The sequence below is a fragment of the Rousettus aegyptiacus genome, unplaced genomic scaffold, assembly GCF_014176215.1.
Source record: "Rousettus aegyptiacus isolate mRouAeg1 unplaced genomic scaffold, mRouAeg1.p scaffold_m13_p_5, whole genome shotgun sequence".
NCBI lineage: Eukaryota > Metazoa > Chordata > Mammalia > Chiroptera > Pteropodidae > Rousettus > Rousettus aegyptiacus.
The window spans coordinates 112873879-112886775 of NW_023416308.1; the positions used below are offsets into that span (position 1 = coordinate 112873879).

Below are 12897 nucleotides of genomic sequence, written 5' to 3' on the forward strand. Positions count from 1 at the left end.
ATGATGATGTTTGTATGACATGCCGGGGTATGCTAGAGGCGATCTGGATTCTAGGAGCCAGCTGCTGGAGGGAACTGGACAGTGGTAAGGGTGGCAGTCTGGCAGTCTCGGTCCCCACCTGGTTACCATAGTGTTGAAAGGATTAACACATCTTGGCTTGCATTGGACAGTGTGCTTCATATGAAGGGTTTACAAACTATTTCAGAAGCCAAATAGTAGATATCTTAGGCTCGTGTGTTGCAAGATCTCTGTTGTACCTATTCAACTCTGCCACTGTAACATGGAAACAGTTAGAGATAATACAATAATAAGCAAATGAGTGTGGCTGTGTTCCAATAAAACTTTATTTACAAAAACAAGTGCCTAGCCCATGAGCCATGTTTGCTGACCCTGTATTCACATAAATATTACGTTTCAGAGCTTTGAGTCCTTCTCTCAGCCCAGTTTTAAATTTTGATGAAGCTGTAGGGGGGCAGAACTTTACCTTTACTCATCTTAGGTTTTCAGCTTGGACTCTTCAATAAAAAAAGACAGAATAACAAGAGAAAAGAAGTTTATTAAAGCATGCAGTGCACATCACGCAGGAGAAACCAAGGCCAACAGTAACTCAAAATGGTGGCTTATTTTTCCAGCCTTTACAGCATCTTCAACAAAGAATATATTTGTAGAGAAATGACAGGAGAAAGGAAAGCTTAGGCTTCCAAAGGCAGCCAACTATGGAAATGTAAGTAAACTAATGGAATAGGGGTTTTTTTTACAGATTCCTTTGATGTCTTTTCTAGGTTGATAAAAGTCTGTCTTCAGTAAAAGTAGACTTTATAGCTTGCCTTTAGGCAAAAAAGGGGGAGCTTTTTGGTGTGTTTGCTGCTTCTTAATTGTGTTTTGCTCAAAATAATTTGTCTGTCAAAGAGCATATTTTGGGGTGACATATTTTGGTTTCCTTCGAAGTCCAATTTATTAACTTGTTCTTTTGGTGTCATACCTAACTCAAGGTCACAAAGGTCGTTTGCTGTATTTCCTCCTTCAGTGTTTTTTATCTTTAACACTTTGGAAAGGGTCATTCTTCTTAGGCGCCCCTTATGAGTGAATGAATGAATGAATGATTTAAATGCCTTGCCTTTCTTACCTCCTACTCTCTCTACCTTGGAGTCCCCAAACTATGAAGCTTAGAAGAAATCCCTTTAACCCCAGTCTGAATTTTGAGCTCCTGACCTTGCTGATTTGTCCGTCTATAATTTACTGATTCCCAACAGTTTGATGTTGCAACACATTATTTTTATAACATATACACACCTCACTTCTATTTACACCCCAACCTGCTTTTAAAATAACCCCATCAACTAAATTTAAAATTAGTTTTCATTGTTAAATGTTCGGGGTAACCAGGACTATCTGGGTTTACAACAGTTCCTCTTTAGGAAGTACAGAGAACAATCACTGGACAAGATGGGTTTGGACCAAGCCTAAGCCTAGAGAGCTGAGATTGTGGCTGAGATAGGAGAGGGCTTTGGAGGTGGGGCTCTGAGGTTTACCAGGCCTCTCCTTGTAAGTCTCCTTCCACAACGCCTCAGCTGACTGGACGTGGAGATCCGTGTGTGCAGCACACTGAGTGTGTGTGTCATGGGGACAGGCTAGCTGGAGATTAGGGTGACGAGATGGGTCAGCCCAATGGCAGTCACCTATGGAAGTGAGGTGACATATGTTCTGGTCGACATGTTCTATATAGTTATTAATAGTGCCTTTCAGTCCAGATTTGGACTTATGGGGTGATCTGTTCTGCCTTCCTTCTCTTGTATTTCATGTCCAAACCTTCCATTATGCCCTAATTTCCACCTCCTCTCTCTCTCTCGATGGGAGAGCTCAGGGTTGTAACCTTTGGGGCTATTTCAGGAAATGAATTGAGACCATTCAGTTGCTGTAGAAAGGGTCCTCCCAGGCCAGAATGGAGCAAATCTGAAAATGTGCCTGGCTGAGCCTAGTCCTGTCCCATCCCAAGAGCCTTGACAGCTCCTTCCCAGTTAGAATTTGTGTCCCTCATTTATTTTCTCATAATATTTTGTTCGATGTTCTGCGACGTTTTCACAATGAATAATTTACATTTTCTGGGTGTCTGACCCACTCAGCTGTGAGCCCTGATCATTCATCTTTGTGCGCCCAGCACTCTGCTGCTGCTGGCCTCCACACGTCACCTCCACACATCACCGCCAGAATTATCTCCACATCGTGACAGCTCACAGTGACAGGTCAGACACAGTCCTAAGGGATTTCCTTACATTATCTCGTTGAATTCTTGTAACTACTTATGACATCAGTCATACGATAATCTCCATTTTATCCATGAGATTAGTTCTCAGAGAGGTGAGGCAATTTGCCTGTGGTCACAGAGCTGGTAAGCAGCTGGGCTGGGACTGGAGCCCAGGTCCATCTGATTTGATTCTGGGGTCCTACTCTGAAAGCAGCAGTGAATCAGACCCCGAGTGTTAACATGATAGGCTTCCAATTTAGAAAGTCCAGACTGTTCCATAGTGTTTTGTATTCATTAGCTCGTTTAATCTTCTCAAGTAACCAGGGCATTTAACATGCTAACTCCATTTTATAGGGGACCAAACTGAGGCACAAGGAATTAATAGAAGCCAATATTTGATCCAGATCAAACTCATTGCTTTACTGCTATGCTCAGCTACAGTTTCCTGTAAAAGCTACTTAAATTCTCTGAGCCTCAGTTTCCTCTCTGGTAAAACAGGGGTATTCCCAGTTCCTAACTAAAATCATTTTTCAAAGAATTAACTAAAAGAATCTTTGCAAAGAGCAAATTCTAAATACTCAGTAGGTATTATTCACTATTATTCTTAATAACTGAGTCATGTAACTTTGGGCAAATCACCTAACCTCTCTGACCCTCAGTTTCCTCATCCATAACATGAGAACTACTTAGCTACCTATATGGTTTGCGAAGATGAACTGACATGCTATTATAAAGGCATTTTTACATAAAGTCTCTATAAATGGCAGTGACCACAGTCTGGATAAGGCCGAGGAGCGCCACCGGCCAGGTTGGCTCTCATGTGTCACGTCAGACCAGAGGGAGCAGTGATCTCCAAGGTCCCAGTGTATTCAGATTTCAATAGCTTCTTCCTCTCAGGACGCAGAGTGTGTGCCAAAAACATCTCAACAGTATCCTGATATATTCCAATTTGTAACGAGAGCAGTCGAAACCCCAAGAAGTTAAATCACTCACTTAGGTCACCTATATCAGGGAGGAAGGGTCTTGTCAACCCTGCGAGGTCACACTTCCCGACTACCAGCGTGGAAGGTCTCTCCATGTGCCTTCAGAACTGGCTCTAAAAATTCCCACAGCGAGGGTCCCATCTGGACTGGGTCCTGCATGGCCTGTGGTTCCGAGGTTAGGGTTTAATGGGACACTCTCAGTTGGTTCTTGTGACCAACAGAGACCCACACTCTGGGGTTAAATTGGGATGAGGTCTGTGTTCCAAGAACATTACAAAACCAAGCCCTGTCCCCAAGAAATCTCTCTCTTGGGTTAGAGAATGGCAATTCACTCTGTCAAACTTGAGCTCAACAGGATATCCAAAAGGAAGTCTCTTTCCAAAGCTGAGCTTCATAGAAGACTCGTTGGAAACAGTGGATTTTAAAAAGTTTTGACTGAGCACAATTTGAAATATATTTCACCTTGTGACCCAGTGTATTGATACATATATGTTAGTTTAAACCATAGAAAAGTGCCATTTTTTGAGTCAAAAATAATTAGATATGGACAATTTTATATGATCAACTTAATATATTACTGAAATGACATTCCACAAAATAATTCTTATGTGTATTTCATGCAAAGCACTATATTTTCTATGTCATTAAAAAAGAATGCTGATTACAACCCACTTCATTTCATGATCCACAAGTAACTCAGGCCCTATTTGAAACAGACAAACAAACAAACTCTGACTTAGATTAAGCCCAAGGGAGAACGTTTGGGGTCCATTTCCCCATTCTGGGAAAACAGATTGATAAAATAAATTTTATAACAATTACCAAACAAATTCCAACTTCAAGCTGTATTTTATGTGCTATATTTTCTATCTTCCCTTTGATTCCCCTCTGCCAAAGATCACCAGGAATACACTTATGTTTGAACAGAGCTGGGTTTATTGGCTCTTTGCAGCAAGCGAGGCAGTCCAACGTGGGAACTCCCCATGGGGACAGTGGGGCTTCTTGAGAGGCAGAGGATGTTAGGGAAAGGGAGTGTCACAGGACTTGAGCTTGTTTTAGGCAAGCTGGAGGAGGGTTTGAGGAAGCATCGTTGAGTTCTACAACGGCAGCTTCAGAAAGCGGGGCTAATTCTATGGTTGGGGATCTTACTTTTTATCTAGGTGATAGAAAGAACAGAGTGGACTAAAGCTTTAATTGGTAGTGAGACACAGTTCTGTTTGGTTATTCGAAGTGTAGACAGAATCCTTATGGTACCCTGTGCATTCAGGCAAAGCCGGGCTCTGCAGGGCTTTCCGTGCCCTTGTAGGTGCCCTGTTCCTCTGCCAGGATGCCCTTCTGCCGAATTCTAAAGCCCCCTTTTTTGTAGTACCGGAAGCCATAGGTCAGCCCCAGTGCAACAGCCGCCGCGACCACTACGCTGCCCACATAGATGCCAGCAACGGTCGCAGCGCTGGGCCCAGGGTCAAGCTGACGAAAGTTGTTGGCCTGCAGGGACTCGTAGCTGATGCCTGTCTTCTGCCAGTGGTCGGAGCTTTGTGGCTTCACCCAGACGTGCTCACCGCTGGAGTCGACCAGGACGGAGAGATGGTGGGCTCTTCTGCTGCTGTTCAAGGAGGCAGGCGGGGGAAGGAAAGGGGGCATCCGGATAGCTGTCTGCTGCTGGTCCAACAGGGTGCCTGCCTTGAGGCAGTAGACAATTTGGCACCCATTGCTGAGGTAAGCCTGGTGCTGGCTGTAGGCCGCCGGGCACTTCATGGGGTAGGCTGTGTGACTATTCTGGTAGAACACCTCCTGCAGGAGCCCAGGGCTCTGGCCCGTTTTGAGGCCAGCCAAGGGGTTGCCCACCTGGCAGCTGAAGAAGCCCCCAAAGGGGACCGCCTGGGATCCACCCAACTCTAAGTCGCTGCTGACACACACCTGGAGGTCGCCAAAGAGCGTCAGTGGGAAGAAGTGGGTGGGGCAGGCCTGGGTCTTGGTGAGCGGGTTTGGTTTGCCAGGGCTGTAGAGGCCTCCGAAGAGGAAGCCGGAAGCGACGGGCATGGAGGTCTGGGCGGGCACGCACCAGGAGGCCACCAGGCGCACCACGCTCTTGACCACGCGCGTGGTGCACACCTCATCGCAGCACGTCTGTACCAAATAGCAAGTGCTGCACTTTTTCTCGCAGTGAGGGTGGGCCTGCGTCGACGTCTTCAGCTCTCTGTGCAGGGCGGTGGCCGTGTAGTTGGCCGGGCACGAGGCCTTGCCCGTGAGCGGGTTTGCGACGTGATAGTTTTGACACAGGCTCTCGGCGTCCTCGCCGGACACGGCCTCACACGCCTGGAAGACGCCCCCGAAGCCGAAGTCGGTGCGGCCGCCGGCGTCGCACGAGCCGTCGTCCACGTTGGCCTGCGGGTTGAAGTCGGGCGACCCGCGCCGCAGGCAGCCGGGGTGCACGTTGACCGCGTAGTAGCGGGAGATGGCCGCGTGCACGGCGGCCGCCACGCGGTGCACGGCGGGCTCGGGCAGCTCCGGCAGCGCCTCGGGCTTGATCTGCGTGGGCAGCGGCAGGCCCGACCTGCCGATGGCCACCAGCCGCTTGCCGATGCTGTCCTGCCAGGCCTGCAGCGTGATGCCGGGGTAGAAGGGGCTCCCCCCGTAGCTGCGCGTCTTGGAGGACACCGTGCTCTGCACGTAGCTCTGGAAGCGCTCGCTCTGCTCCTGCCAGGAGCCCGAGGCCCCGACGTTGACCACTTTGAAAAACACGGCGGAGGCGGCGAGCGAGATGCTGGTCTTCTCGACGGCCTTATCGCTCATCAGGTCCCGCTTCACCTGGTCCTCCTGCACCAAGCTGGCCCCCACATCCACGTGGGTGAGGACGTGCGTGCCATACCGGAGCACCAGCATCTCCGCCAGGTAGTCGGCCTCGCGGGTCTCGTTGTTCTCCAGGTGATCGCTGATGGTCACCAGATGCTGCCGAAAGTCAGGGTGTAAGGTGGGGGTCTCCGGGGCTTTCACCGAGTAGATGTTATGGCGGACCTGCACCCTGGTCGTGACCGTCTCGTGTTCCAGGTCGTGCTTCTTGACGTTCTGGAAGTCGGCGGAGAACTTACCATTGAGCATGGGGAGATAGGACACCTCGGCGTTGACGGAGGCCGCCCAGGTGTCCGTGTAGCTGAGCCACTGGTCCATGAGCTCCGCGCGCGTCTCCACCACGCTCTCCCGCCGCGGCACCACGTACACGTGGTCTGGGATCAGGTACTCGCCGTCGTGCGTGGTGCGGCACTGCGAATAGTTGTGCCACAGCACCGGCCCCAGCTCCACGTTGCGCAGGTTGTCCCAGCCGCCTCCGGGCAGCGCCCCCAGCACGGACATGTTCTGCGCCTGCGAGCAGCCTTGGGCGGCGAGTTCCCATTTATCCCCGGTGCCACCGCACACGGCACAAAGCAGGACCAGGAGTGCGGCAAGCCACAGGGCCATGGCTGGAGGAGAGCTTCTCCTTGACAGCCCGCTGCCCCTCAGCTCCTCCAGGGTTCGGGGTTCTGGAGGGTAAGTCCTTGGCCTGGGAGCTGAAATATACCCAGCCACCGGACCGTGATTCAGCCCGACTCAGGCTCCTCCCCGAAAGAGCAATCCCCTCCCCAAGACACTTCTCGATGAAGTCTTCAAGAAAGAATATCAAGCTCCCTTAGCAGGAGCACCAAGGGGAGTGAACCCCAGCAGATTCCAGGCTTCGGGCTGGGCCAGGGAGAGACAAATGAGGCTGATGAAGAGTCAGTGCCTGAGGCCCCTGAGAATTCAGCTCCAGGAAGAAAATCACACCTTATCGATTGAACACCTGATATTTTCAATCATCACTTGCTCCTGGCGGCAGGATTCAGATAGAGTCCTGCTGTTGCAGGAGTTAGGCCCAGGGTGGGTGAGGAAGTGGCCCGAGGCGCACAGCCTGGAAGACTAGGCCTCTCCCCAGCTGGCCAACTGGCCTATGGGCAGTGTACCTGGGAGGTCACACGTAGCTTTCACTCCAGGCTGATTTCCTTGTGGGCCTTCAGCAGATTTCCCAAACATGAGCCCCTTCCCGGACTGGGCCAGGCTCAGGGCAGCTCTAAGAAGTGAGGGGTGGCTGTGCTGGCTTATGGGCAGGACAGAATATCTCAGTGGGGTCTTAGCACACCTCACAAACAGTTCGGGGCCCAAGGATTTTCCTCCTCCTTTTCCACCTGCCGGGAGTCCTATACGAGTCCCCTCCCTCTGAGATCAGCAGCTGCTCAAAATGAGACCCTGGGCCAGGTGCTTTATACTCTCATTTTTACCTCTCCTTTTATACATGAGAAAACTGAGGCCCAGAGAAGTCAGGTAAAATGCCCAGGGTCACAGTTAGGGACATGGTGGAGCCAGCATTGGAATCCAGGTCCATCTGAGCGAAAGCACGGCTCCCATCCACTGATCCAATTGCGGTGCCTCTCCTTCCTGTTCATCGTCAGGGTCTCGGTTTCTATTCCTCCTAGGGCTTTTGCAGTTAAAGGCTCCTGGACAGGACACATGGGATCACGACCCAGTGGTATCACTCCGTGTTGGGCCTGGCGGCAACTGTGAGCTTGGAGCAGAAGTCTTTTCTCTCCATCATGCGTGGGAGAAGTGGCAGGGTCCAGAGGTGGCAGGGTCCAGATGAGCATGGCCTTCTTCCCTGAGCCCACTTGCCTTATTTCTTACACAGTGAGAACCGTTCGAACCTCTTGGCCTGAGTCGTTGGATGTAAAATGCCCAGCACAGTGCCTGGCATGAAACGAGGTTCAGTAACATGGGTTAAGTGACTAGTTTGAGGTCTGGGTTTGCATCCAGATGTGTCTCAGTCTAAAGCCTAGTGCTCTTTCTACCACCATGTGGTTCCTGCCAACCCTTATTTTTTACATTCTTTTGTGATAAAGTATGATTGATTTATCATAAAGTAATTTGGATTGGATTATTTGCTATAGAGAAGACTGTTCTGTTGGAAAACAGTAAGATTTTTTGCCCCCTGTCGATGTATCTTCCTAGGACAGGGGCAAGTAATCTTTTCGATTTCCCCATCCTTCTCAGTCCCTTAAGCCTATGACTTAAGAACAGATACATCATGATACTTCATGTCATTATAAAGCCAAAAGAGTCTAGAAATTCACTATGTTTGATGATAGGTCTTTTGCCAGGACCTGGAGCAGGTTTGTGGGCATTTTACAGCAGTGGCTGCAAGAGAAGATAAACACACTTGAACCGAACAGTGGCCGAGCATTTGCTGACACAGTTCAGTTGCCAGCAGGACGAAGGCAAGGAAGATGCGGTGAGGATGTTTGCTTTCCAGCCCTGCGCAGCATTTGCGGAAGCCTGGGGCCTAGGAAGGACAAACGGTGCCCCGTCTCACCTCTCCTGGTTGTTTAGGGCCAGCGTAAAGAACGTACAGGCAGGACAGCCTTGAGTCAGATGCCAAGGCCCCATGTGACCTCTGACGAGCAGTGTGACCTCCTGCAAAACAGGGACAGATAGGACTTTTTAAACCGTCGGCTTTTTAAGAATTACAACAAACGCTTGTTATAAAAAATTAAAAGAGTGAAGGGGTTAGATAAGTAGAAAAGACCTCCTTTCCCCAGGTCTTCTCCCCGGAGAAAACCACTGTGAACAGGTAGGTGATCCTCGCTGATGGGGCTTCACGTATGCACCCAGGCACACAGACACATACAGTTTTCTTTTACCAAAATGGTACACGTTTCTCTCTTCCACTGTGAGACTGATTTCCAGAGAAAGTGTCACACAAAAGGTCATACAAAATCAGACCGTATCAGGATGGGATCTGGGTTTCTGCCTCTTGACTTCACCTCCTAGACTCAGGCTGTTCTGCACCCTGCTGCACAGCCTCGGGCTGGGCACATTCCACCTGAGCACCCCAGGGGGCACACACGCAACTATCCTGGCAGATAGAGAAAATAGCCCAAATATTTAATTCCTTGCAAGCTGCAGGCCCAGCCAATCAGAACCCACACGGACTGCTAACGACCGACCTCCCTGAGGCTACTGACTAAATCTTGGCCCCCCCGTGTCAGGAGTCTCATTTCATACGCTAAATGTTGGGGAGGGAATACGTGAATGAGTGAATGGATGAATGAATGTATGAATGAATGAATGAGGATGCAAAGTGATCTTAAATAATACCACAGAAGAACAAGCTTCTTTCAACAGAATCACAGTGTTATTAATTAACTGCAGCATTATCTGTCTATATGGTTTTAAAATAAGGACAAGGGATAAGTAATCGTACTGCTTGAAAAAATTACGCTGCTTGTGAAAAGGGAAGAGGTGATAATGAAAAAGGAAAGAGGAGAGTTGGTTGGAGTTTGCAGAACTTGATTTGGGAGATAACTTTGTACTTAGTAGTTCTGTGACTTCGGGACAAGCGACAATCTCCGCGAACATCTTTCCTGTGGATGTGAGGAGAAAGAGTGGAACAAAGAGTAATTTAACAAAGATTCTACCAATTAAGGGTCAGATAGGCTGAGAGGTTGGGGGTGAGGGGTGGGGGGACTTTCAGTAGACTGTGTTGTAGCCGCCATCCCCCGAAAGACACACGGACCGCCAGAACTCAGTGAGTTATAGGAAACACTCTTTATTCAGCCAGCTGGGTCTGCCAGGGGGTACGCAGACCCCAAATTAAGCAGCCCTGAAATGTAGAGGTACAGGGTTTTTAAGCCCAAAATCCCATTCTTCATTCTGTCTAAACACAAAGTTCTGTCCTTCTTCTATTTCTTACCTGTCAACTCACAGGTCAGGTGTGTAAGTGGGGGTACAGAAGCAGAAAGCTTGTTTAAAATGTCGTGTTCCTATAATCAAAGGCCTATGTGCCCATAGCAATAGTCAAACAGTAATTTCCAGTGAGAGTCAATTTTTCAACCACCACAAGTGCACTTCAAGTCAGGGGAGTCCCAGGGATCCTAAATTCTGGATGGGGGTCTTAAGGCCTTTCTCACCCTGAATGTGAGCTGATGGGGGTTCTAGGTTACCCCTCTACATCACTCCTCCTCCCTCTGTGTGCACTCCCACCCCTGCCCTGATCAAGAAACCTATAGGCTCAAAGAAACTTCTAGATCTCACTCCCCTCCTTTCGAAAAGCACTCGAAAATCCCTGCTTCCTGTAGCCTCTCTGTCTTTCCCATGATACTTTTCCTCAAGGATTTCTCCTGAGTCTGTCTTAGCTGGCGATAGATACTCGTATTCTCTGTCACTTAGCTTGGAGAAGACTCAGAACCATCGGAGATGAGGAAAACGGGCAGGGAGAGAGGGTCAAGGAAAGCCCTGCCCAGCATCGCTAAATTAACCTCTGTCCTCAGAACTCACAGTTGATGTCATCATTATATCTCATTTGCATGACTGCTGGAGTCCTTGCACAGATGTCCCCAGGTGTGCCAACAAAAAAGCGACAGTAGTCCATTACTTCATAGTAATAAAAAATAAGTTCCCTCTATCCTTCTGAGTTCTTAACTGAGACCCCCCTGTAATAAAAGACAGATTAACAAGAGAAAAACACATGCTTCCTCAGGGGAAAGTGAGTAACTCAAAGAAGTGGTTTTAGATTTTAATCTTAAAAACCATCTTACTGGGGGAAAGCATAGGGGAGCTTGTACGTCTTGTAGGGGAGAGTAAATGACTTTGAGGAAATGTGCACAGGCCCTTGGGAGGTACGATTGTGACGAAGTTTGTCTGGTTGCAGTGTGAAATTCTAGTCTCTTCTTCTGTGTTAAGAGTGAATCTTACAATGCCCGGGGAGGGAATTTGTGATGATTGAGCTCCTTTAGGAGGACCTGTCTCTAGGCAGATAAGGGAAATTCAGAGAAAGCATCTCCCTGCATTTGCTGTTTTTCAAATGCTTTTAGCTCAAAATAAGCAATGAACCCAAACAGCATATTTCGGGGTGGTGTGTGTCCTCTACATTTCAGAGTATTGATTTCAGTGTTGATTCCCAGTGGAGCCTATTGAAAATAGGCTTCTTGAGTTTCATTGGATAAGAACTTTTGAGGATGAGTTCTGAGAATCTGTATTTGACAGTTCTGAGAACCAAACTACTTACACTCCACAAAGCTGACTCTCTACATTAACATGACACTACTATTCCATTGTCTTCATTAGCATAACTTTACTATTCCAGAAGGTTCTCACCTAGACAAATGCCTTCATTATTCATTACAGAAATTTTCCAAAATATCCTTCAACTCTTCAGGGAAAGCATGGAAGCTTTGTGCCCTAAGATTACCTGAATCATTTATTTACCTTGCTTTTGCTGTCAACCTTAGACCGTTGTGTTATGATTTTTTTTTTTTACCCAATCCTAATTAAGACCTTCCCCCATCTTCAGTGAGAGAACCTGCCTTAAACCAAGCTTGCAATTCTCAATGAGTTTTAACCTTGCCTTTGCCCCTCAAGCCAAATCTCTGCTGAGGTGGTATTCTTTCTGTCTTATCAGTAGGTCACATTGATGGCTGGGGCAGTTGGCATTCCACAGTCCCCAGGAGATTCTGTGGCACTGTTAGATTTGAGAACTACTGGACAAAATTTAGTGCACATTGCTAAGTCTAACAGTCAAGGTCCCAGCAATGTGACTGTTGCTTTGCATTCAAACCAGTTGTCCATTTACTGTTCTTTACAAAGTGTACACTTGTAACTAGCCCTTTCTCTTGTATTTTTTTTTTTTACCAACATTTCAACTTTGATTCAGGCTTTTCTCTCTGCTCATCCTTCTACATCTCGGCATCTTTTTCTTACCCATTGTTGTAACTGGTCTCCAATGATGGTCCCCAATTAACCACCCCTCCATGGTTTCATGCCCCTGTGAGGTCCCATCCCACAGAGAATCCGCCTTGGCCTTGTGACTCACTGTAACCAATTCGATGAGGCAGACCTGAAGCTGTGTCAGTCGGGCGTTTAAATCTTGCACTTCTGAGAGCCCTAAGCTGACTACATATTCTGCTGGAGAGGCCACATGGAAAAGGAGAGGCTGTGAGACTATTGGGAGAGAGAGAGGGCCCTCTCTGCCAGTGTCCTGGCTTGGCCCAGCTCTCACGCCATCTTCACGTAGGATACGTAAGTGAGTTATTATGGACGTTTGACCCAACTGAGTTCCCTCCTGGCCAACATCCCATGCAAGAGATGTGTCTGGTTAAACCCAGTCAAACCACAGAGTAATGAGGGATACGGTATTGTTGTTTTAAGCCGCAAAACTTTGTCGTGGTTTATTATATAGCAACAGACCACCACATGCCCACTTGCAAGGTCTACCTCAAAAGCTACTCCTTTTTTGTGTGTGTTAGCCCACCCAACTTTCTTTCCATTTCCACAGTAAGTAGTAATTACCCAGTTCCCTGCTGATATCAAACAGAAGATATTCATCCTCCTGGCTGGGATGGTCCATCTTTTTGTGGCCTCCTGGAGAGTATTCTAGAAATTCAACCTGTTCTATGGCCAGCCAGCCTTTGTAGGTGACACGAGCAATTTAGGGGGAAAAAACTCTCCATCACGAGTCAGAAGAATTCGTGATGTATATTTCTTCCCAGTCGATCAAATGTGTAGCCTATAGAGATAAAACTACCACCCTGGGAGGAAATCAGACCTTTTCATCTTTAAAGTCAGCCCAGTTATGGTTTAGCTGGTAGAGGCCACCACTCTGTTGAAGAG

At 48.1% G+C, this 12897-nt stretch overlaps 1 protein-coding gene across 1 annotated transcript; it reads right to left on the bottom strand.

Annotated features, from left to right (window-relative positions):
* Positions 1-4158: 4158 nt before the first annotated feature.
* LOC107497303 (macrophage-expressed gene 1 protein-like) lies at positions 4159-7880 on the bottom strand. Its single transcript, XM_016118981.2, has 2 exons — positions 7661-7880; positions 4159-6812 (listed from the first exon to the last, which is right to left on the bottom strand). Exons 1-2 carry the CDS (start codon positions 7878-7880, stop codon positions 4492-4494), a joined length of 2541 nt encoding a protein of 846 aa, XP_015974467.2. The 3' UTR covers positions 4159-4491.
* Positions 7881-12897: the final 5017 nt, after the last annotated feature.